The 26,328-nt window shown below is 44.0% G+C and overlaps 1 protein-coding gene across 6 annotated transcripts; it reads left to right on the top strand.

Annotated features, from left to right (window-relative positions):
- Positions 1 to 13,788: 13,788 nt before the first annotated feature.
- LOC142063578 (scavenger receptor cysteine-rich domain-containing protein DMBT1-like) lies at positions 13,789 to 24,553 on the top strand. Of its 6 annotated transcripts, XR_012662811.1 has the most exons (15): positions 13,830 to 13,976; positions 15,530 to 15,565; positions 17,272 to 17,319; positions 17,672 to 17,689; positions 18,112 to 18,414; positions 18,781 to 18,810; positions 19,203 to 19,247; positions 19,534 to 19,687; positions 19,914 to 20,128; positions 21,377 to 21,527; positions 21,872 to 22,083; positions 22,378 to 22,550; positions 23,237 to 23,367; positions 23,466 to 23,625; positions 24,159 to 24,553. XR_012662811.1 is itself a non-coding variant. In XM_075107473.1 (14 exons), exons 1-14 carry the CDS (start codon positions 13,913 to 13,915, stop codon positions 24,442 to 24,444), a joined length of 2,124 nt encoding a protein of 707 aa, XP_074963574.1. In that variant the 5' UTR covers positions 13,789 to 13,912; the 3' UTR covers positions 24,445 to 24,553. The 6 variants fall into 6 exon arrangements, 5 of the variants coding, with proteins under 5 accessions (XP_074963574.1, XP_074963575.1, XP_074963576.1 ...); XM_075107473.1 differs by having other exon boundaries at positions 13,789 to 13,976; positions 23,237 to 23,625; XM_075107475.1 differs by having other exon boundaries at positions 13,900 to 13,976; positions 18,552 to 18,810; positions 23,237 to 23,625.
- Positions 24,554 to 26,328: the final 1,775 nt, after the last annotated feature.

Raw genomic sequence — 26,328 nt, forward strand, 5'->3', positions numbered from 1 at the left:
GTTAGAAAAGAAATGATCATGACTAACAATTGTTTGGTTTCTCTGGCTTATATGCCAAGCAGTCAGGTCCTGTGGTTTCAATACCAGAGGACTTCCCACCCCCCCAGCTATTTTGTATTTATGTTAAGGAAGCTGAGGAAGTTTTTAAAACTACATCTTTCCAAATTAGAGAGAGACATCTAATAGGGTATTAGATTATATACATGTTCTTACTGTATATCAGAAAAATACTGTAGAGGTGATTAAAACTGCAGTTGCAAATATGCAGGAGAAATAGTGGTGATCAAGAAGTCAGTAGTCACCAATCAAGAGCAGTGCATGATGAGTGCCACTATTTATTTGCATGCAGTGGTAGGTCACTGCAGAAGTCCTTCTCGTCCTTAGAGTGAGAATAAAGAAATGTTCATTGGAGGTTCCTGGGATCTTCTTGATGGACTTATATTTGAGATTATTCCTGCTGTTCCTAAATTCCCATATTATCTCACACTGTTTCCTCTTCCTGCTAGAAAATAAGGATGTGACTAAATCTATGTAGAAACACTACATGTGTTTCTACAACTACCTGAAAGGAGGCTGTAGCAAGGTGGGTGTTGGTCTCTTCTCCCAAGTTACAAGCGATAGGACAAGAGGAAATGGCCTCAAGCTGTGTCAGGGGAGGTTTGGATTGGATATTAGGAAAAATTTCTCCACTGAAAGAGTGGTCAGGCACTGGCACAGGCTGCCCAGAGAGGTGGGGGAGTCGCCATCCCTGGAGGTGTTCAAACAACCTGTAGACGTGGCACTTCAAGGCATAGTTTAGGAGGCCTGGGGGTGTTGAGTTGATGGTTGGACTTGATGATCCTAGAGTTCTTTTCCAACCTTAGTGATTCTAGTTTTCTATGATCCTTTACTCAGTTTTCTCCCTCCCTTTGCTCTAACTCCCTCCCCATTAGCACTGCTGATGACTGCCAGCAAAAGGAAACCGAAATTACACCCTGGGCTGACATTTAGTTAGACTTTGAAGTTAAATGTCAGCGAGCTGTTGTGAGGCTTTCTTCACTCTGAGAGGCAGGAATGCCCCTAAGAGACAGGAAGGAGCCAGGCAGAGAAGTGATGACTAAAGGTCTGTCTCATCTTGCTGTACCTTTGTCTTCAGAATGCAAACCTCAGCCTGGCAACCTCCCATCTGGAACCCAAAATTAAACCAGCCTTGGATAAAGTTATATCTGGAGGCAAAGGGACTGGCAGCATTACTCATAATATGAAAGGCATCGTCATTCTTGACTGTATAGAAATGTGTAGCAGAAAGCTTTGCTGATTTTACATTCTTAGTGTCTGTACGTTGTACGTCTGTACATCCTACGCTGCGTGTCCAGCTGTGCTGTACAGGTGTCTGACACACGCCATCTATTTCGTTCCCCTCAACTCCTAAACCCCATTCTCTTGTGCAAGATGCTGGGAAGTCAGTGATGGACCCACTGGGCCCCAGGAATTAATCCAGTTTAGCCTCTTTGCACTGTTACTCTGTGAATATGCAATAACTTCAATTGTAAATACTATTTATTGCACAAAATTGCTGTGAAAACCAGTGCATATGTAATCAGCTAATTGGACAAAGCAAGTAAGGAAGAAAGCTACTAGAGCAGCCTATCAATTTAATCTGCATTTTTCTGGAAATGTTACCTCAATTTTTATCGTTTTGTTTAGTAGTCATGGTACTGCAGTGTCCATCCCCATAAACTCTCTGAGGAAGTGGATGATAATTAAGAATTGATTAGAGAGAGAATGAGTCAGAGCTAAAGCATGGGAGTCAACTGAATTTGGTAAAGAATTAACTTTAGTAACTTGGAAATACTGCATAATGTGCTGGAAAGGAAAATTAAATATTTGTTCTGTTCGTTCCTTTGCTGTTCAGTGTTTATGCAAAGAGAGCACAATGATTTTCAGAAAGTCTGCAATGTGTATATCTAAAGGAAATGTACTGTGTTACAGCAATCTATGGGCTTAGGTCACTGTGCAATGACAACTGCTTGATTTATCTGTAGCTGTCATTGCTGGACTCACTGTGTGGACATGGCTCAGATGGTCTAGCTCTTCCACACAGCAACTTCCTATGAATGTCTCTGATAAATAGAAATGTTTTTTGAAGCAGACTGAAATGAGAAGTGTTTATGGAAAACCATGTCAGTTGTTTTAATTTCTTTTTAATACAGAAAGGATTTTCTATTGAAAGACTCTCATACAAATACATAAAACTACCTTCCCTGAATAATTAAAGGAGTTGGTCCATCCTACTCTTCCTCCATTCCATTCCTTCAATAATTCACATTCACTGCTTTTTTCTTAGATTTATAGTTTTAACTGCTATTAAAACAAACAGGCTTATTATAGCACTGAATCTGATACTGGACTTTGCTTTTTTCTTATGTGCTCCCTTGCTTTCATTTGAAGCCCCATAGTGTGCAGCGTTTAAGCACGATTACTTAGGACTAATGAATCCCACCTTCTTTTGAACTCCAAGGTAACCTTGCAAACTCAGACCTTTCCCAGCTGATCGTTCTTCTGCAGCATTAGCGTGAGAAGCAAAGCTTTGCATCGTCCTGCTGGACCCTGTTGAGTTTTTGGGGCAGATGGCACACACAGGTTTGCTGCATTTCTTCTGTCTCCTGTTCATGGGCTATGGCTGCTTCCAGTGGAAGCATAGCCTTCCTTTCCCCTCTAAATGGGAGCTAATGGTGCAGGTCACCACTCTGCAGCGGAAAATACAGGTGTGAGGTGTCGGTGATTGAGAAAGCTGTGATTTAGGCTGTGTCTGTGCGGTAGCTGTGGGGTTTTGCTGTGTCTGCCTGGCTGCTTCCATTACCCAAAGCCCCCAGATGCTAAGAGAGGAGCAGCAGCCCATGGGCTCATCTCCAGGAGAAATAGGTGTTAATAAGAACCTCCGGTCAGGTAAATCCACGAGGGGGCGAACTGAAGCTAAAACTTCAACACCCTCCTCTGTGGAAGCTGCACATGCTGTATCTGGACATTGCATTGTGATTATCCAGCACTTTCTGCTGGTGCTGTCCTGAGTGGGGGTGACCGTCACAGGAGGAGCGTGATGCAAGTGGGAAAGCAGTTGTCCATGGAAGCCTGAACTGAGTGTCTGGGCAGAAAGAAGAGCTGCAAGTTGTTCTCATAACAGGGTTGATTCCAACTTTCTGAGACTGGTCCGGTGTGGCAAGGAAAGAGTAGATTTTGCCAGCATCTTGGATAAGTTCATGTGTCCAGCAAGGAAGGAGAGAGTTGACAGTCTGGATTGGAAACCTAGAAAGTTTCAGGATGCTGTGACTCATTTAAAATCCTGTACAGCTTTTCTCCCACCGGAAAAAAACCAAAAACCAGACCCAAACCTGCAAGTCAACCACGAACAGGCAAATATAACACAAAAGAAGCTCTAGCTGTCACCTTCTGGTTCAAAACAAACCTATAATAAAATACGCCTGTAATTAAGTGAAGAGTAAGAGTATGTTTGCTACATCTGAATCAGAAAGCATGGTCAGAGACAGTATCTTGCTTGAAAAGAAGGGTACCAGTGAGGCCAGGGAAGGCTGAGAGCTCAAGTGCAATTGGAATTGCTGAATGCAGTTGTGGCAGCACAATCGCAGCATTCATGCACCTCCCACTTATGAGATGGGGCTTGTGAAAGTAAGCAGCAGGGTTAGTAGTCATCTGTAGTTGAGAAGGGTATGTACTGTTTGAATTGGAGGCTGGGATCTTGAAAGGAAACCTTCCTTTTGAAGAGGAGTTAGCAAAAAAGAATGCTGCATTTATCAGCATGGTTAGTGGGAGAGGAATATCTTATTGACATAACAGAAAAGGGTTTACAACCATGTAAATGTTACCATTATATATACAGACTTATGTAAAGGATAATGCTATACCGAAACCATGAAATATATCTTATTTCTTTCCTACAGTCTATTAGTTTTGCTTTTATTTATTCTCAGCTAAGTGAGCTTTTTGTTATGTTTAACAAAAAAGCGTTTTCCAGGAGAAGGCAGGTGTGCTGTGAGAAGGAAGAACTCTATTGGGACCGGTTCCAGCCTGCGCAATAGCTTCCTGCAAGCACTGAGGGCCATTGCAAACCTTGTCACCATGCAGAAGGGCTTCCTCTGCTCATGTCACTTCATTGCCTGAAGAACAGAGCAATTTAAAAAAAAAATGTATTAAAAGCTACTCTGCCAAAGATCTCTGGTCAACACTGTTTCTGTCCTGGATGAACAGAGTAAGATCAAATCAACTCCTGTGCCACAGATGTTCATGGTCTCGTTTGATTTGTTATTAGAAATGCTAGATACTACAGCCCCACTCTTGCTACAGCTCAAGATAGAAAGTGGGAGCAGCTTTAAATACCTTGTCATTCATCTCAGTTGGAGCCCCATGTTGCTAGCTCAGTCCTCAGTGTATGGCAGAACAAATAACTTCAGAACTGTTGCCTGACAAGTCACTAGGGATGTTCCTCCAACCACATGTAATATCTCCATAGCGGACGTGGCTGGAGAGGTGATGCATCTCCTGTACACACTCCAGACATTTGCACTTAAATCAATCCTATATGAGGTTCCCACAAATTTACTGACTCCTATCAGCTGTACAGTTAGGTTTTTTCCTGACACTGAATGATCTTTCACATTGTTACTGAAAAGCTTTACTGCTTATGCTGTCTGCTATAAGCATGGACATCACATGTTGCCTGCTTCATCTTTTCAGCAACTTATTGTATATTTGAGGACTGCTATCACATTCCTGCTTTGAGCTTTTTCCTCTGAAGACAGAGGACAATTGTCCTCCACAATTATTTTAATCTTTTTTTATCTCAGGTCACATTTTCTGTACCTGTCCTCATTACTGGACTCTTCTCAGTTGATTCAAATCCTTCCTGAAGTAAAGTCCCTGGCCAGAGGGCATCAGTTGCAGCTGTATGAATAAAGTGCAGCCACACGCAGTGGTCCAGCTGCACCTACTAGCAACTCAGGAGAGACTGAAAATTCTGTGGCTAGCAGTGGAGTGATTTGATAGAATCATAGAATCATTAAGGTTGGAAAAGAACTCTAAGTCTTGGAATCAAGTTGGTTGGAATCAAGTCCAACCATCAAACCAATACCCCCAGGCCTCCTAAACCATGTTCTGACGTGCCACGTCTACATGTTTTTTGAACTCTTCCAGGCTAAACCCCCCAGCTCCCTCAGCTGCTCCCCATCACACTTGTTCTCTAGACCCTTCCCCAGCAACGTTGCCCTTCTCTGGACACTCTCCGGCACCTCAAGGGCCTTCTTGTCCCAAGGGGCCCAAAACTGAGCCCAGGATTCGAGGTGGGGCCTCCCCAGTGCCGAGCACAGGGGCATCATCCCTGCCCGTCTCCTGCTGGCCACACTGTTGCTGACACAAGCCCTGGTGCTGGTGGCCTCCTTGGCCACCTGGGCACTGCTGGCTCATGCTCAGCCAGCTGTCAGCCAGTACCCCCAGGGCCTTCTTGCCCAGGCAGCTTCCCAGCCACTCTTCCCCAAGGATGAAGTGTTGCCTGGGGTTGTTGTGACACAAGGGCAGGACCCGGCACTTGGCCTTGTTAAACCTCATACAGTTGGCCTCAGGCCATCGATCAAGCAATTTGACACTCCTACTCAACTTGGTGTCATCTGCAAACTTACTGAGGGCACACTCAATCCCCTCATCCAGATCACTGATAAGGTATTAAACAAGACTGGCCCCAGTACTGAGCCCTGGGGAACACCACTTGTGACCGGCTGCCAGCTGATTTTAGCTCCATTCACCACAACTCTCTGGGCTCGGCCATCCTGCCAGTTTTTTACCCAGCGAAGAGTACACCTATCCAAGCCATGAGCTGCCAGCTTCTCTAGGAGAATTCTGTGGGAGACAGTGTCAAAGGCTTTGCTAAAGTCCAGACAGACAACACCCACAGCCTTTCCCTCAACCACCAGGTGGGTCACCTGGTCATAGAAGGAGATCAGGTTGGTCAAGCAGGACCTGCCCTTCATGAAGTCATGCTGGCTGGGCCTGATCCCCTGGTTGTCCTCCACTTGCCTAGTGAGCTCACCCAAGATGAACCACTCCATAACCTTCCCCGGTACTGAGGTCAGGCCATCAGGCTGACAGGCCTGTGGTTCCCCGGATCCTCCTTATAGATGGGCGTCACATCGGCAAGCCTCCAGTCATCTGGGACCTCCCCTGTTAACCAGGACTGCTGATAAATGATGGAGGGTGGCTTGGCAAGCTCCTCTGCCAGCTCTCCCAGTACTCTTGGGTGGATCCCATCCAGTCCCGTAGAGTGTCCGGGTGGAGCAGCAGGTCATAAACTGCTTCCTCCTGGATTATGGGGGGGGTTATTCTGCTCTCTGTCCCTGTCTTTGAGCTCCAGGGACTGAATACCCTGGGGATAACTAGTCTGACTATTAAAGACTGAGGCAAAGACGGCATTAAGTACCTCAGCCTTTTCCTCATCCCTTAGGGCAATAGTGCCCCCCGTATCCAATAAAGGATGGAGATTCTCCTTGGCTTTATTTTTGTTGTTAATATATTTGTAAAACATCTTTTATTATGTCTTACAACAGTGGCCAGACTGAGTTCTAGCTGGGCTCTTGCCTTTCTAATTTCCTCTCTGCATGGCCTAACAAGATCCCTGTACTCTTCTTGAGTTGCCTGTCCCTTCTTCCAGAAGTGGTAAATTCTACTTTTTCTCCTAAGTCTCAGCAAAATCTCCTTGTTCAGCCAGGTTGGACGTCTTCCCCACTGGTTCGTCTTATGGCACATGGGGACAGCCTGCTCCTGTGCCATTAAGATTTCCTTCTTGAAGAATGCTCAACTTTCCTGGACTCCTTTGCCCTTCAGGGCTGACTCCCAGGGGACGCTCTCAACCAGCGTCCTGAACAGGCCAAAGTCTGCCCTCCAGATAATATTTATTCTTTAACTCTGGCTTCAGTCTGTGAGGGTTTGAATTCCAGCCCAGCTTTAGCACCTGGTTCCCTGCTCCAGGAGCTGCTGTGCTGGCAGTGCTTGTGTGCCATGTGTATCTGTGGCACCATGTCCACTGATTGTTAGCACCATCTAACTAGACTTATCTTTATGTTAAATATTTAGTGGTATTGTTTTGTCGCAATGTGGACATGTAATAAGTTGATCCATGCATAATAAAATTTGCAATTTTTTTTTCCAGTAAATTATTAATCCATTCTTGAGAAGAGATATTGCACACTTTATGTGTGATTTTATGAGAACAGGGAGGGCTTTGTGTCTTGTTTCTCATTGTTCACATCATCTCAGCAGTGAAAGTCTTACATTTACTGCTCAATTCTACATAGCGCCCATTTTAAATTACATAGACTATACTAAATATATATATAAATATAAATACACTACCCATATTACTGCAAATAACATGTTTTTCTGGTGGGATGGTTTTCTTTCTTGGTAGTCTGTCTTCTCTTAGGTACTGTAAGCTATCTGTGCTGATTGAAATGGTCTCTTGTGGCGCTGATTGACTTTTTCTTCAGCTGTTTCCCTCACAAGTTAGGGCATCGCACACAATCTCCCATATTAGAAAATCTTTATACATAACAGGCTTTCCCTGCAGCTACAGCTACCATGCAGCTGTTGGCCATCAGATAAACTGAAGCTTGAACAAGGTAACGTGCTTTCTCATCTTTACCACAGAAGTGCTAGACTTGCTTAAACAGAAATCAAGTGGTAGAAGTTTTACTGATAAAATTAAAAGGGTTATTTATTTTATCAATCTTGATCTAGATTTCATGCTATCCAGATGTTACTGTAGGGAAATCTTTATGTAACTAACTTTCACGTAACCATCAAGTAACTATAACATGCTATTAACTGCTTATTTTATGTAGTTGTAAATCCTGCTATTTAGAATCAACCATTAATTATTACATTCAAATATATAATTGCCTGTGAAACCCCTTTGGTCAAAATTACATCCTCACATTACATTAACTATGCTGCTACTATTAAAACTATTAAAACTTGAGATTCGCACTCGTTACAGGAAAACGATTCAAGCAACCTACCAAGCATGAGGTTAGCTTCTGGATGTCAGGATTCTTACATTAAAATTTGTTTTATCGCATTTCATTTTCTTAAGTCTGTTTTCTTTGCCTGCTTTTCTCCCAGGCAACAACAACTCAGAAGGATTAATACAATCTTTCTAAGATGAACTGATGTCCCGGTCAAGTGTATATAGGTTCTTCTATGGAAGTGGGGATTGCCCAGAAAGGCAACAAGATGTGCAGTCTCAGGTGGGCTTTGCAGGAGCTGGACTGTCTTGCATTTACAAAAATGCATCCTATTATGACTCTTTTTTCCTTTTTATGTTGTTTGAGCCATTCTGTGGTAGACCTTGACTGGGAACTTGGCAAAGGTGCCATGTTGTTGCAGGTCTCATTGAAAGTAAAGTAGATCAGCATGATACTGGGCAGATGGCTGGTGCAATGTGTGGGGTGACACCACCCTGGAGCTCCCCTGGGACTCAAAGTCCTATTCAAAGTGTCAGACGGGGCTGGGTGTTGATAAGAAACATGGTTCACTGGGAGGATTTTGCCTCTCCGTTTTGCCTGGCACCCCATTATTGTGACATGCTGCCTGTATGTTTTTTATGAAACTGTTTGCAATTCTCATAGCTGCCTCCCTGCAGGGAATCAGGCTGGGATCTGCTTTAGGGGATTTTCTATATCTTAATCAGACCCTTGCCAACCCTCAGCCACAGCAGGGGAATTATGCTTCCAGGAGAGTCTTCTTTAGCAAAGAAATACAATAAATAAATACAATACTTTCAGTACTTAAAAGGGGACCATAGGAAGGATGGGGGCAATCTCTTTAGCAAGGCCTGTTGTGACAGGACAAGGGGTGATGGTTTTAAACTAAAGGAGCGTAGATTTACACTGGATATAAGGGAGAAATTTTTTTACAATGAGGCGGTGAAACACTGGCCCAGGTTTCCCAGAGGGGTTGTGGAGTCCCCATCCCTAGATATGTTCAATGCCAGGTTGGACGGGGCTCTGAGCAACCTGCTCCAGCTGAAGATGTCCCTGCTCACTGCAGAGGGGTTGGATAAGATGACCTGTAAAGGTCCCTTCCAACACAAACCATTTATTATAATAAGTTTATTTAAAACAAAGGCCACAGAAAATTATTCCCAGACACTACACAGTGACATAGAACAAGGAATGGGGAGTGGCACAGAAACCGAAGGCAGAGAAAAGTGCCTTAATCTGATCCCAAATGTCCAGTAGAAGGGCAGTGCAGGGGTAAGGAGAGCTGGGGCTGTCTCCACCGAGAGCATTGATGCCAGGCTGGTCAGGGGCTGGTCCTTCAGAGCAGGGATCTGTATTTGGGTACTGTTGGTCATGCATGGTTTTGGTAAGTGCTTGGGCTCCTCTGAGTGGGACATCTCAAGGGTGCAGCCTTAAACATCTGAACTTCTGGTATTTGGTGTTGGAAGTGAAATTTGCCTCCAGATATTACTCTGAGTACTCAGGAGGCTGAATGACACTTGGCAAGTACTATGCGGTGTTTTGGAAAACACAGTACAATAATGAAGAGGACACAACTGCAGAATTCAGTCATGTGCTTGTGCTGGTCAAACAGTTGTTCCTCTCATAAAACATATTTCTGTGGTTTCCTTTTTTTCTTTTAAATATCTTTATGGGCACTGTCTCTCTCCTGTTTAATAGAAATGCCCTTGGCTTTGACTTTTCCTCTGGCTGTGGGCTTATTTATTTTGTCAGGATGGCAGAAGCATTTGATGCAATTACAAGTCCTATTGAGAAAAGGAGGCAAAACTGCTAAGTCTAAAGCTTGCAGTGACCAGCCCACCCGAGCTGAATTCATGAAACTGTTACCCTAAATTCAAAACTAGGTGGGATGGATTGTTTAGGAAGTTGGCCAAACTGTATAGGCAGAAGTGTGTGTTAATAATACATAGCACTGTTAGTTTCTCTCCCACTGCATAAATAATGTGGAAACATTGTTAATATTTGTGTGAAAGCAGTGTTAAACTTTATTGAATGACAGAACAAAGTGTTTAGGTTGTGAACTTTAACACCATCTTTGTTTTTTTCTTGGTTACAAGACAATGTAAATTTTCAAGCTATGACATCTGTCAAATGCTTCTGGTTACCCTTATTTTATGGTAACATTCTACCTTTCAATGAAATTTTATGGGATTGTGGTTTAATGGATCATTCTACTGTTTTTCTTTCTGTGTTGAGCGAAAAATAAGAGACCCTTCCTCCTTCTGCAAGCTGCTGCTTGCCTTTTCCAACTTCTGCTCTTTGTCAGGTATAAGATCAAGTTTCTTCAACAAGCATAAGGCAAGATGCAAGTGAGATCTTGGATGGATGGAAGCTGAACTGCCCTTCCCTATCTCTTGGTGGCATCAGTTGCCACCAACCTTGGAGACACTTAAATTTGGTTATTTGGAATCAGGCATATAGTCCCTGCCTAAAAGGTTAGAAATGGTGAGTGATCTCAGCGAGTGCCGGATGTACTATGATTGGGTGAGGCTAGTTGCAGATGGGAAAGTAGAAGCCATTTTCCTTCTGACCATGGGTCAGAACCATCCTAAAATGTCTTAAGAGTTAATCTTTTCAGCAAGGAAATGCCCAAGGTGAAAGGGGTCGGATCCATCTATCTCATCCCAGAAAACCAATCTAAACACCTGACTCTCAGTTGGCCAGGGTAGGAGAGGTCTCTGTGCTTCTGCTGCATGGTGCCAGACACAGAGAATTGCAGGGTAAAGAGTAGCTTTTTAGCAGTGGTTAAAGGCTTCTTAAAAGTATGCAAGCCGCAGTCCTCGTTCCTACTCTAGATCTCGTTATTATCTCTGTTCTGATAACTGTTTATGTAAACCTTAGGTATTCAGACTTCATAGTGACAAGGATATTCTCTGATATTATGTTTTTCATTTATTTTTCCTTTTCTATTAAGCCTTTAACTATCTTTACCTGCTGCAAGTCTGATTGTGTTGATTTAAGAAGTTCATATAACAAGTAACTCGTCCTCTGACACACTGTGTAATATATTGGAGTGTTTACTACCAGAAAATAAACGAGTATCAAACAGTTCCAGCTCTGCAAGATTGTAAGGTAAAAACGATTGATTTCTGTTATCTTATACAGACCTTTGGTAAACGGATCTTGCAGCATTCAATCATGGTAATGAGATTGCGTACCTCACTTGGGTGTGAAGAAGAGACTGGAGTTCATTAGCTGGGGGGGTTGGAGTCAGTGGAGATCTGGGAGAGGGAGAGGAGCTGGAAGCAGATGAAAGGCAGCCAACAGGAACACAAAATGGAGACTAGGCACAAGTTTTTTTGTCTTTCATAACCATCTCCCTAGTACCCTTCCCAGATAATCCCAAGTCTGCTCTCTTCCTCAGGCATGGACAAGCAGTTCAATAACAGCAGTGCTGGTGAATAATAATTTTTTTCAGTTGCAATCTTACACAGTCACAAAAGAACAATATAGTTTTGCTCTCAGGTTCTTCAAGCTTTGAAAAATAGATTGGGTCAATTTCCAACAACTTTATTTGAAACATTTCATTATGACAGGTACAGAACAGAAATTTTTTACAGATTAATATTTTGCTCAAATGAAATTGCTTGCTGAATTTGACCTGAGTTTTTGATAAGCCTTTTTTCTCCCCACTTTTCAAAAGTATCCACTCTAGCCACGGGTATGGTTACTGTTCAGGAATGTGTCATAGATCCTGAGTGTAATAAGATCAATATAATTATCTCCTCATGTAGCTCTTGACTCTCACAAAGAGCTGTCTTCACCTGCTTACTTGGATACTCTCAGCTGTAACAGATCTTGGCCAAACACTCACTGCTCTCCTGCATGGTGCCCTCTTACAAGCTATTAGTGTGGATCTAAATGCCATTCCACTCTTGGGGAAGAAGGAGCCAGCAATAAAGCACAGAGGAAAGGGCTGGGAAAGGAACAGTAAACCAAGAGAAAGAGGGTGAATAATAGCAGTGGTAGCCCCACATAGCCATGTGTCTATGCAGTTGTCCACAGCTGTGACTTCTCTGTTGCTCATACATTACAATCAAGATCTTTAATCAGTTCTGTTCTAACTGTGCATGAGCTCTCAGATAACCGTAGTCTGAGAAGATGGAGGGGGAAGGGGTTCTCCTGGTGCCAGAGCTGAGGTTGCCCCACAGTCCATGGAGGGCCCTGTGCTGTAGCAAGGGGACATTTCCTGAAGGATCTGTGGCCACGGAGAGCCCATGCTGGTGCAGGCTGATCCTGAAGGATACGGGAAGAACTTACGCAGGAAGATGGAACAGCAGAAACAAACTGCTGTGGACTGACTGCAGCCCTCCAGTCGCCTTATTCCCCCTGTGCCACTTGGGGAGAGGAGAGGTAGAGGAGTTGGGAATGAAGGAATGAAGCTGAGCCTAGGAAAATAGGGAGGTGTTGTTTTAAGTTGTTTTAATTTGTATGTGTTTCTCACTATCCATATATATTTTAATTAGCAATTAATTAAACTATTTTTCTCCAAGTTGAGCCTGTTCTTCCTGTGACAGTAATCAGTAAGTCATTTCCCTGTCCTTATCTTGACTTATGAGCTTTTTCAGCTTATTGTCTCCTCCTGCCCTGTTGAGGAAGAGGAATAAGAGAGGGGTTGGGTGGGCATCTTGCAGCCAGCCAAGGTCAATCCACCACATTTGTTTTCTTTTTATCCAGGGACAGAAGAACTGAGACACTGGGCTCCAAGCAGTGAATGCCAGTCCTCAGGCAGGATGGCCATGCAGTGATGTTTGGCATTGCAACTCTTGAGGCCTGTGTGAACCAGCCAACCTGAGCTTGCCTCAGGCTTGATCTTTGGCGTTGTCTCACAAGCTCTCCTTTTCCATTCAAATATTAACAACTTTTGTTGAATTGTCAATATTTTTAATCTGATTTTGCTTTTCTTTTATCTCTCTGGGTATGCAACAGCTGCCCCAACCTGTTTACCAAGCTACCTCCTTTACTTCCTTCAATCCCTCTGAATGACCACTTCTTCCATCTGGCTTGCAAAACTGTGATAAGAGAAGATTACCCATGTTTACAGAGTCAATGAACTGTGTGCATGTCTAACAAAGTAGTCCTTTCTTTTTTTCCCTTCCCACTATGGAGTTTGTGCTTCCTTCCTCCCCTTGTTCTTCTGCTGTATTGGGTTGAGGTTGGGTGCTGGGCTGGGACAGCTGTGTTGCATGGTTCATGAGTCTTATGAAACATATTCCTGAGTTCTTGAGAAGCAATATGTTTACCAATCAGTAATGAATCCAAACCTATCTAAAACTAGCAGCAGGAACAACCAGCATGTCAAATCTTTATCTACTAGAAGTTTTTGCACAATTTGTGCAAATGTCCTCCCAGCACCTGGTGGGTATGTCTACCCAGGAGAGTCCAGGCGAGTCAGAAGGGTCTGCATAAGCCCTTCAATCGTTTCCCACCACACTCTTACCCTTCCACCTCTGTAGTCACAAAAAGGAAGGCTCTGTTGCACAGACTTAAAAGCAACTTTGGCTCAGATACAACTCAAACCCGAGAAACGGACATGTTACATTCGTGACAGCAACAGAACTTCACAGCTGAAAGAGGGGTGGGATGGAAAAATAGCAGCCATTGCAACCACTTTTGTTCTCTACCTTCTCCGAGGAGGATGTCAGGTGTTGGCTTCTTGTAGAACCAGGAAGCTATAACTATTGTGTAACAAATCAAACATACAGTCATGGACATTGGGGCAGTAAGAGCAGTGACAGAATGTGTTTGGTATTGACTTACTGACGGGACAGACTGGGCCACTAAGCTACACCCTTTAGCGTCTCTGCCTATAAATTCTGGTGCCCTTCTATATCAAGAGCTCCAAGGAGATGGCTGCCACCATGATCTTGTCTTGGATGGTAATAATAAGTCTTCAAATTCAGGTGGATGCAGGTAAAGAGTCTCACTTCTGATCACCTTTGTGGATATATTTCACATCAGGCTAATGCTGAGAATTAAGGGTAAAAGAGGATTTAGTAGCACAGCTTAACTCTTTCAGAAACCATGAGCAGGTCAAGCCTATACAAGATGAGAAAATCAATTGTTATACCCATAAATTCAAAAGCTTTTACTGGAACTGCTTAAATGTTTTTAAATTTTTATTGTCACCATTTTGTAGAGGCTAGTGAAGGAAATTCAAATGACTATACTGTAAAGCCAATGATATGATTTTCTGACTCTTTGTATTGGGGTAATGAATTTAAAGACTAATATGTATTTTCTGCATGAAATGCACGTTTATTTTAAACAGTGTGAGGTGCTTTTTATGCCACGTGTTTTGTATTTGTTTAAGTTGGTTACAACTAACACATTGGTGTTTAATAAGAGAGCGCCCTAGGTAAAACAAGTATGGCACATATCCCTGTTCCTATTATTATTGTCATTATTAGAATATAATAGGAATTACTGTAATTTTGTATTATTCTAATTTCCCATAGTCTAATTCCTGTTACGAGAGTAATTGGATTTGGTTGCAGAGGCAGTGGTCTGCCCAGCCACTTTCATCCCTTTGGGGACCAATATAGATATTGGTGGGTCTGATGGGAGGGAGGATGCTTCAAACAGGGTAAAACACTTTTCCTGTATTCAAAAAACACCTTCCCCTTTTTCAGGTGAGGCTTCCCACACTGAACAGAGTGCCAGCATGGTGCTGTGAGAAACAAGGCATTTCATTTTAAGCAGCTGCTCTTGCATTCTTTGTGCAGGAGGGAGGAGCAGAAAAAGATCAAAAGCATTTCCACTGTCTTTCCATCCCTCTGTCTTTCAGATGTAAAGTTCTGGCATTAACTTGACTCGGACTAATGAATCAAAAGCAAAAACCTGTTTTGCCTTTCTGTGTTCCCCCAAACATCCACGTACACAATGAAATGAAATAACCATTCAGGGCTCTTTCCAGGGTCCAGTTTTTAATGCTATTATTTACTCCCTTCATAAATATTCGAGGAACACCTAATGATGTCGAAAACTAAGCTGGAATGTTGATATTGAGCTGGAAAATACTGAGTTACTGTTTGATCCTTTCATTACCTTCTAATTAATTTAGATTTAAAGCCTTGCATGCATGAGGAGCAGGTGGGACACGTTGGAAAGTTCCCTCCTCACTGAATAAATGGCACGTTTCTGTTAGGCACGTTTCTGTTAGGGTCTTCCTTTACATCCAGAAATCATTTTTAATACATAGACTGTGTTTAAGGGCCAATATTACAGGTCTTGTCATACATACATACATATTAGTCAGTGAAGGCATATTCCCACCTCTCAGACTTTGCATGGAGCAGGATTATTGCCGACAATAGTTGGACCTAATCCACTCCCTTGTAAATCAGCAGACACCCCTTTGTCAGTGTCACCAGAGGATCGGGTGTATGAAAGCTTCCCATCCACATTACTTAATTCATATAATGTTCTTTCAACTTCTTTTTTTTTTTGGCTGCTTGTGACGACAGTGTCTGTATTTTGGACGTCAGAAGCTTCTACAACAGGTAATTCAGAAGTTATGTAAAAATGTACATTGTTTATAGATGTCGCATTGCTAAATGTTCTCTCTAAGCTGATGCTTGCATTTGAGAACTTTTCTAGTCCAGTTGTAGCTGATGTAGCCAACCTACCAGTATAGTCAGGGGTTCAGTGTCCTTCAGATTGGGCTCCCAGATGCTGAAATGAGCCCATGCAGGCTCTATATGGCAGTGTATGTATGCACTTAAAATGCAGCATATAATTATATATATGTCACTCTTCTCCAAGAAAGAATGCAAGTCATTGCTGCAATGAAGAGCTTAAACAAATCAGTGCTTGGCTGAAAACCTTAAGATAATAACGCTGTGTGAAAAACCAAGGGTCTATAAATGCAACAGTTTCTGAGTATCTGAAAGCACAGCGAAAAGCCATCCATGGTTTGAACAAATTCTAACTGAATACAGGTTTGTAGCCTGCTTTCCAGTGACCTATACGGAGACAGAGCAGGACCTCACTGCCCCCGTGAAATGCTCTTTTTCATTTTGATTATAGGATTGGTGCTGTCATCACCTGCTCCTGTGGCCTAATATTCCCATGGTCTACCATGCTCACTCTCGTCTTACCAGACACCTCAGCTCTTCTTTTTCAAAACCACAATTCTTACAAAGTAATATAGTGACACTGTGATTAAGCCAATATGGAAACCAGTTTTATTTCAGTAACTACAATTATTAAAATAAATCAAACACTGGAACAACTCCATTTATATTTTGAAACCAGTTTTTAAACAGCCGAACTCACCTATTTTAAATCCTTTTAAACTTTTCTATGATGGGATGTTTGGAGAGTTGTGAGCCTTGATATAGAAGGGTAATAATGGTGGTCTATATGCTGTTCTTCCCCTGGGGTTTAAATAACCCCATAAAGCCCTACCTCGGAGAACATAACTCCCTAGGTTAGATGAAGCATGAGGAAGGAGACCACCTTTCTCGGCCTGCCAGAGCCCTGTCCCATGGGACACCTTTGATTATTGGTGCCAATTGGAGGGCTTTCCATCCAGTACCCTGTACAGGAGCTTTAGCAGGGAAAGCTTCTCTGACTCAGAGTTCATGTCGCCAGCTGGGTTTAGCAGTGAGGTATGGATCAAATCCGTGTAGCTTAAATGTGGCGGGAATGTGAGCAAAACCTGTCACAGGGATCTTTTGGAGACCCCCTTTTTTCTGCAACTGTACAAAATGAAGGAAGATAATGGGGTCTGCAGCCTCCCTTCCTCACTGGCCTTGCTCTGACCAGCTCACTAGATAGTTTTCAGTTATATTAATTTCTGTTAAGATTTTTGGGGTAGCTTTGTTGGTTTTGGTACGGAGAAAGGGAGGAGGAGACAGTTGTTCACAGCCTATTCTTGTGCAAGAAGCACAGCCATCAACTTCTGATTGGATCAGGTGAAACCAGCTGACACCTTGTTCAAAGCAAACAGAGAGATATTCTTCTCACTTCGAGGGCACATGGCACTCTCTGGGCCATTTGCAGATTTTGGTGGGTTCACAAAGAGATTTGATGATTAATGGAGGAAAAACCTGCTAAGGCCTACTAAAATAGAAAGAAACCTCTTGGATCTAAAGTTCATCAGCCACAAATTGCTAGAGGCTGGAACAGTGTTTGGGAAGTTTCAAATTATATTTCCCTTGTTGATCTCCTCACATGGTATCATGTATGGTTTTTTCTTCTCTAGAAAAAAGAACAAATACAGCTCCCCCAACACCACGTGAGACCACTATTTGTAAGTAGAATTTATCAGATTTTTTTCACTTATATGATAGTGATAGCTTTATATTTTTACCATCATATTTATTTTTGGGAAGAAATTTGTATGATAAAAAAGCTCATATATGCTTTATGCTGGGGTGGGTGTGTGTGTGAGATCAAAGTTATTTGGGAGCTGGGATTTCGGGGATGGCTCTGCCCCCCAGCAGCCAGCATCCTTGCTAGGAAGAAAGTGATCTGTTGCTTGTGCCTTTCTCTGGGGGTTTGACTCACTGGGGAAAGCGTGAAGTGTGCTGACATCTCCCAAAGGATTTGTCCTAATTCGCTTGCTCTCCATGTGGTTTTTTTCTGCTTGTTGTCCTCTGCAGTTCCAGTCATAGCTGATGGTGAGTCTGTCTGCCAGGTCATCATGGCCCCAGGGACATGCATGCCCGCTGCTGCCCCAGCCTCTCTATCCCCCAGCATGGGAGCCCAAGAAGGGGCTGCCAGCCCCGCACTGTGCTGCAGGTGGATGCTGCTCAGTGTCAGGGGGCAGCCATGCCTGGGGAGGATGGAGGAGCCTGTGCTCTCCCATCGCTCTGCCAGGAAGCAGGGGGCTAAATGTGAGAGCACAGGCCCACCATCCCAGTGGTAAGGTCCTGGCCCCATGCCTTTCACAGGTCGCACACAAGCTGGGGCTGGTTTGCAAAGACCTGTGGGTCTCCTTGGGCCACCAGCACCACCGACTTTCGTGTGTATCAGTCAGCAAATATAATTGCCTGAAACCAGAGCACTGCTGACCTGACCAAGGGTTTTGTGTCTCTCAAAGAGCTGTTGCTGCAGCTGACTGGTGGGCCGAACAGATGTGCAGGCAATGTGGAAGTCTTCTTTTTTGGAAGCTGGACTAAAGTCTGCGGGTACCTGTGGGACATGCAAGATGCGCAGGTTGTGTGCAGGCAGCTTGGCTGTGGCTCGCCTCTTGGTGTGATGTACTCTTTCCCTTCATCCAACTGGAACCCATACATGATGACAGAGGTGAACTGTGCGGGCTCTGAAGACTATTTGTGGTATTGCCCTTACAAGGAAGAGTACTATGGCTGTTATCAAAGGGATGCTTCTGTCATATGTTCAGGTGGGTTTTTGCATTTTGATGTAATTTTCCTGAAGAAAACCCATCTGGAGTTTGTGTGAGGCTGGGCAAAGGCAGCCAGCCCTTGCTCCATTCTCCATAGGGCAGCAGTGGGTCATGTGTCCATGTCCCTGACACAGGGGCCTTTGCTTCAGAGGGACACCATGCCTGCGCTTGCAGACTGTGCTCAGGAGATCTGGAATATGGGTGATGGCTTGCATACAGAGCAGAGTGAGAGGAGCAGGGTGGTTTTGAGCCAGGCCATGCTCCCCAGGAATCCCTCCACAGCTCTCCATGAGCATACAGTATGTGGTCCAAGGGGAGCCAAGGGGTCTGACTGCCTCACACCCTCTTGTTTTCTCCTTCCAGACTCGGGAATAACAGTGCCTCTGCAAACAGGTAACCAGAGATTTCTGTTTACATCGTATTCTATTTGGGGTGCTCTTCCTCTGGGATGCTCCATTATAAGACCCAATATAGCCAGCACTTACAGACCTTGGGTATTGTCCCAGAAGCTTAGGGAGATGCAGGATCACTTGGAATCCTTTTGGACTGAAGCACCTGCTTCTACTGTTCATAGGTTTGGAGCTGGTCTTCAAAGTGCCACAGTGGTGAGGCCCTTGAGGGGCAGTTGGTACTGCAACAAATGTGCTCAGTCATGCCATATTACAGTGATGAATGTAGGTCTCGTGTATCAATGTCCTGGGGTTTGCTTTGGAGAAGGGTGACCCAAGAAGTATGTTCCTTTTAGGAAAAATACTATTCACTCACCTGCTGCTCTCTCCCTGCAGAGACACATGCACCCAGCTTGACTCCTCCCATGCCATCAATCACAGGTGCGACCAAATAGAGGTTGAGGTTCCAATTAGATCCTGCCACTGCTGAGGATTACAGAATTGGAGGATGGCTGAGTTTGGACAATACCTGTAGAGGACAGCCTGTGCTCTGGGCTGGGGGGATGTGGGGATGAGGCTTTGGGGTGCAGCCATGTGCCCAGGAGGGAGGGTCTCTGTGGGGCTGTGGCAGAGTCTCCTTGCGGGGGTCCATGCCTTCTCTGACAGCTTCTGGCGACAGGGTTTCAAGAGCTCTCTGCCCATTCCCAGGCTCTGCTCCTTTCCGCAGGCGCTGGCTCCTGTGGTGGCTTGCTTGAGGGTTTGTCCGGCTCAATCCAGAGCCCGGGATACCCCAACCCCTACCCCAACAACGCCCGCTGCGTGTGGCACATAAGGCTGTGGGATCCAGATCACAGAGTTGAGCTCCAGTTTTTGGATGTCCAGTGAGTCTGGCGGGATGGCAGCTGTGGTGTGGGCAGGGTGCCCAGCGCTGGCTGTGGGCTCAGGGGTGGCTTGGTCCCCATCGGCGGGGCCTTGTTCGCCTCTGCCCGAGTGCCGGGGCCAGGCCAGGAGCGGGGGTGGTTGCTCGAGCCCTGCAGCTCCTGCCAGTGCTCGTCCTCGGAGGAGGCACGGCCTGTGGTGCAGACAGACCTTCCTCTCCCTCCGCAGGCTGGAAGGCAGCAGCTGCCAGTACGACGCCATCGAGGTGTACGACAGTGGGTCCCTTGGGAGCCCGCTCCTGGGGAACGTTTGCAGCAACAACCACAGTGTCTTCAATTCAACCGGGCCCCAGCTGACCATCCTGTTTCGCAGCGATGGCTCTGTCACCCAGAGAGGCTTCCAAGCCTACTACTCCTCGTTTCTCGCCCAAAACAGCACCCCAGGTAAGACCAGAGCTGTCCCCTACTCTTTGCCAGGGCGGAAGCACACACTCTTCCTAAGGGCCTTCTGACGGGTCCTGACGCCTCTGGCCATCCAGACCCTCTGGCCTCACTGACAGGCGATTTGGCTCGGGGCACCTTTGTGGACAGGACTGCCGCCCGACTGCTGCCAGAAAACTCTTTCTTTCTTTGCCTGAAGGGCAGGGGCAGGGCTTTCTCCACCTCTTTTTTCTGGCCTTGATTGCAGACAGAGGCGTTGCTTGTTCGTGGCACACTCATTGCTACAGCTGTGCAGAGGCCAGCGTCCCTGCTCATGGTTACTACTGCTTTTCCCAAAATAAAGAGGGCCGATGCATTCACACGCAGCGCAGTGAACTCCTTTTTGCAGCTAAGGAGTTGCTGAGGAGTGAGCGCAGGTGCTGGTCTCTGCCTGGCAGCGCCAGGTAGCTCCAGCTTGAGTCGGCCCTTGTCGCAGACCTCAGGTAGGGCCTGGAGGGCTTGAGGGGTCCGCTTATCTCCTGCCCTTGCTCAGGATCACAGAGTTGGAGGATGGCTGAGGTTGGAAAGGACCTCTGGAGGACAACTGGTCCTACCCCCTGGCTAAGGCAGGGTCACCTAGAGCTGGCTGCCCAAGACCATGCCCAAATGGCTCTTGGCTCTCTATCTCCAAGGACCGAGAGTCCACCACCTCTGAGGGGAACCTGTGCCATTGGTCAGCCACCCTCACGGTGAAAAAGTGTGTCCTGATGTTGAGGGGGAACATCTGTGAGCATCTAAGGGGACCCTCAGATGGAAAGTGTCATGTATTTTTGTGGGGGCTGTGGTCTACTTGTGTAGGCAGAGGAATTGCTTGATCATGATTGTAGAAATTGGGAGGTGTGTTACTGCTTTTAATTTTGCGGCATATTCCTCTTCATTTTATACCAAAGCAATAATGCCTGTTCTAAATTAGCAGTGCAGGTGATTTCACAACCAGTGAAGTCAATTATTTCTTTGCAGTTAAGCAGTAATTTCACAAGTGCTTATGAAGTTTTAAGCACTTCATAAGTAATTTTATTAATCTAATTCTTATTTCAGCTGATTGTTCAAGCACATCATTTGAGGATAGTACTTATTTTGAAAATTTCCTTGTTCACATAGTAAATGTTAGGTCATTTAGTGAGAGAAGGTTTTTTTTTTATTTTGCCATTAAAGAAAGTAAAACTTGAAAATCTAAGAGAGATATTTTTCTTTTCATATTTTTCTCTACAGAAGATTATTCTTGTGGTGGCTTGCTTTCTTCTCCATCTGGCACATTACAGAGTCCATTTTACCCCAGAAATTATCCAAACAATGCCAACTGTGTTTGGGAAATAGAAGTAAAAAGCAACTTTCGCGTCACTCTCACATTTAGAGATGTTCAGTAAGTAAAGATTTTTTACTTGGGAAGATGATGTATGGGACTGATGCCTTGGACTTACTAAGCTGAGAGCTGCTTGATTTCAAGGTTGTATTTAAAAGCTTTCAGTATGTTATGGGATGACAAATTTATTCATTTTTGTTTATTTAGTCAGTAATGTGGCTGGCATCCAATGAGACAGAAGTTGGAGGATGTAATTTCTGTTCCAAAGGCTTGATATTCATATCACTAAAATGTACTTTTTTGCTATGAACAGTTAATCTGAGTTAAAACAAAAAAGGGGCAGGGAAGAGGTAAAAAACCCCCAAAATTAAGCATTTGACTAAATAGTCATGTTTTTTCCCCAGGATGGAAGGTGGCAGATGCCTGTCTGACTATGTGGAAGTCTATGATGGGCCACTTTATACGTCTCGTCTCCTTGGGAAATTTTGTTCTGGTTCTTTTCGCACATACACATCTTCCTCAAACCTGCTGACTGTCCGATTTTACAGTAACTCTCAATATACGTACAGAGGTTTTCAGGCTGATTATTATTCCACTCTGGCAGATCAGAGCACTAGTAAGTTAATGTTTAAAGCAGATTATTTTCTTTTCAATTATTATTTTCTTCTCAATTTTCTTCTCAATTATATTCACTGATTGTTAATCTTAATCTTGTTGTACCACTTCAAAAAATCACCCATTTTGTGTTATTTTAAATTAAATCAGTAACATTTCATAGAGATGCAAGTATATGGTTCGGATTCTGAACTCCTGCAATATCAGCTGCTTCTGCAAAAGACACTTTATTTAAGTATAACCTTTTTCAGTCACTTCAATGAGCTTGTAACATATTTTCTTTGCTGTCTGCTAGCACTGTCGTGTTTGTCAGACTACATGCATGCAGTGGTGAGCAGATACTACCTTCAGTCATATGGCTACTCTCCTTGGCGTCTCTCCTTGAATGACCCCCATTGCAAACCCAACATTACATCAGAGTATGTTATATTCGACATACCATACACTGGCTGCGGCACAGTGAGAGAGGTACGACTTTAAATGTTTCAACAGAATATGCAAATATTGTGAGTGTGTAAAAATTCAAACTGAAGAACTGATTTTGAAAACCCACACAAATTGAAAGTTATACCAAGGTCTTCAGGGACTGGAAATGTCCTGGTGATTATGGGCTGCCTCTCCCTCTCCTGAGGGATCAGGTTTATTAATACCCATATTTCCTGCTTCTGCTGCCAGACCATTCACTTGTAGCCTGTTATTGATATTCTAAAGAATAAAGTGCAGGAGGAAGCAAATACTTAGCATTTTTGAGGTCCCAAGATGAGTGTCATAGTTAAAAATATCTTAAAGCCTTTAGTAGATATGACTAATTGTAGTGTAGGTCAGATTTGAGCTTAAATACCTTGCTTGACCAGATCCTTCAGGCATTTGATGTTCAAAGAATTGTACAGGTTGTATTTAATTAGTTATCTCTGATTGTAGTGTAATTAGTTTTCTAGGTCCACATTGTAGTCACCGAATATTACATGTAGATTACAGATTCTTACCTTGAGAACAGAAATTACTAGGTTCAGACTCCTCCACAGCAGACTTTCCAGGAAATAATACATTTACTGTGCATATTGCTGTAGGGGTACAGTAAAGTTTAGAATGCATAATAGTTTGCTGTGTGACCGTATTAATTAATTTCGCATTTTATTTTATATGCCAAACAGGGAAACAACAATACAATAATCTATTCCAACATTATTAGAGGATCTTCTTCTGGTACTCTGATCACAAGAAATAGAACACTTCGCTTGCATATCAACTGCAAAATGCTCCAGAACACATGGGCACAAAGAATGTATGTTGCAGAGGACAATTTTGAAGTCAATGAAACTCAGTATGGCAGATATGATGTAAACCTTACATTTTATCATTCTGCATCCTTCTTATGGCCAGTGAATGAGTCACCATACTGTGTTGATATCAACCAGAATTTGTTCCTTGAAGCTTACCTGCACAGCTCTGACTCAAACCTGGTATTGTTTCTGGACACATGTGTGGCATCTCCCACTCCCCACAATTTTACGACAGTAACCTATGATATAATCAAGAATGGGTAAGCTCTTATGCATTACAAATACAGAAAGAACTGCCTTTGAACTCCTGTATCTCTTTTTTTTTTTTCTTTTTAAATTTTCTTTCAATGGAATACTGTGAATACAGCATACATTAATGTCAGCTTCTAACTATTTAGTGAACATAGGCATTTGAGGTTTACTGGGGAAGAGGGGATGGATTGACCCAAAATATAACACACATATTCCAGTTTAAAATTATAAATAGACTAAGTGGCTATGGCCAGTTCACTGTGGATTGTTATTACTAGAGAGGTAACAGTGATATACCTCAGGTAAGGATAATTCACCTTCAGAAAAAAGTACAAATGCAAGGTACCTAGCCACATGACAGGCTGAAGGGAGGTAACATGGCTCAATGCTGCCAAAGAAGGGCACCTTGCTTTTCCTAATTGCAGGTTTCTAAACCATTTTCATCATGTTTAAGAAATCACTTTTCATGTTATGTGTTATATTGCATGTAAATGACTAATTGCAGCGTGTATTCATGAGAGGTTTTTTTGTTTGTTTTTAGGTGTGCTCAAGATTCGACCTACACTACATATTATTCACCCTACAAACACATGGTCCGGTTTAAATTCAGTGCCTTCCAGTTTGTTAATAACAATCCATTGGTTTACGTGCAGTGTGAGCTAGTGGTGTGCAGGGCCTATGACTATTCTTCCAGATGCTACCAAGGTTGTATTAGTAGGTCCAAGAGAGAGGCAAGCTCTGGCCAAGAAAGTGTGACTGTTGTTGCTGGCCCAGTACAGCTTCGGGGAGCTGGTGCTAAGAATGGAAATGCATGTGATTTTAAATAAAACTTTGCCTCCTTTCACAGATAGCATCTTTAAATGCCAGCTTTATTCTGTATGAAACTATGCTGCTGCTGGATTACCAGCAGCTCTACAATAAACATTAGGAATATGCTTACTGACTTTTGCCTATTAATCCTACTTCACACCAGTTGGTTTTGTCTGCACATCATAAAAATGCTAATTCAGCAGCTCTGCAGGGAGTCTGATGAGACAGGGCACAGGCAGCTCTCCAGAACTCACCTGTTCCCAAACTGCCTGTGACTTGTAACTGCTGTGTCCAAAAAGCCAGTCTGAAAGCTTTCCAGACAAATTTGTGATCTCTAAGATTTTTGTTTGTTTTTTGTGCTTTTAATGGTAAAACTGAAATGCTTAATTTGCAGTTTAAGTTCTATAAACACACTCTACTACTATAATCCTTGTTTGATGTGTATCTACAGTACCCTGGATGTATCATAGAATCAGAATATTAGAATGGTTTGGGTTGGAGGGGACCTTTAGAGGTCGTCTTGTCCAGCCCCTCTGCAGTGAGCAGGATATCTTTAACTAGATCAGGTTGCTCAGACCCGTCCAACCTGACCTTTAGTGTCTCTAGGGATGGGGCCTCCACAACCCCTCTGGGAAACCCATTCCAGGTCTTCACCACTCCCATTGTAAAAAATGTCTTCCTTGTACCCGGTCTAAATCTACCCTCCTTTAGTTTAAAACCATCACCCCTTGTCCTGTCACAACAGGCCTTGCTAAAGAGGTTGCCCCCATCCTTCCTACAGTCCCCCTTTAAGCACTGGAAGGCCGCAATAGGGTCTCCTCACAGCCTTCTCTTCCCCAGGCTGAACAGCCCCAACTCTCTCAGCCTGTCCTTGTAGAAGTGCTCCAGCCCTTGGAGCATTGTTGTGCCCTCCTCTGGACCCGCTCCAACAGCTCCATGTCCGTCCTGTGCTGAGGGCTCCAGAGCTGGACACAGCGCTGCAGGGGAGTCTCACCAGAGCGGAGCAGGGGAGCATAATCCCCTCCCTCGCCCTGCTGCCCGTGCTGCTGGGGATGCAGCCCAGGATACAGTTTGGCCTTCTGGGCTGCAAGTGCATGTTGCCAGCTCATGTCCAGCTTTTTGTCCACCAGTGCCCCCAAGCCCTTCTCTGCAGGGCTGCTCTCAATCCCTTCATCCCCCAGCCTGTACTGATACCAGGGGTTGCCCTGACCCAGGGGCAGGACCTTGCACTTGGCCTTGTTGAATCTCATGAGGGTCTCACAGGCCCACCTCTCCAGCTTGTCTAGGCCTCTTTGGATGACATCCCTTTCTTCTGGTGTGTCAGCTGCATGACTCAGCTTGAAGTCATCTGCAGACTTGCTGAGGGCGCACATGATCTCACTGTCTCTGTCACTGATGAAAATATTAAACAGCACTGGTCCCAGTATGGTCCCCTGAGGGACACCACTATCCGAGTGTAAGAAGTTGATTGATCTTCAAACCTGATCTAGAATGCCATTTTTTTCTTTTTTAGTGTTTTGGAAATAACAAGATGAGGGATAAAATGTAAGCAGGTCTTCTCATCCTTCCCAGAGCTGGACCATTTTGTCATTCAGGAGAGCATGAGTTCAGCTCCTGCTTCCACTCATGTTTCTCATGCACCATTCATTTTTGCTGTCAGGCCCCTGGCAGTTGATTTTCACTCTTGTTGGGCTTCTTTTGAAACATTAAGTGAAGAAACCAATTCCATATCAGATCATATAAGCCTTGTTAAACACCTGCAGCTGATCACATTGGTAGAGTAATTTGATGGATTGAGTAATTTTCTTGCATTGAATAATTTCATTGCCAATTCAAGATTAAAATCCAAACACAAAAGGCTTTCTGCAGTGATGGCTCACCTCATGAGAAGAGGTGGGCTT

Source organism: Phalacrocorax aristotelis, chromosome 12, assembly GCF_949628215.1.
Source record: "Phalacrocorax aristotelis chromosome 12, bGulAri2.1, whole genome shotgun sequence".
Lineage (NCBI taxonomy): Eukaryota > Metazoa > Chordata > Aves > Suliformes > Phalacrocoracidae > Phalacrocorax > Phalacrocorax aristotelis.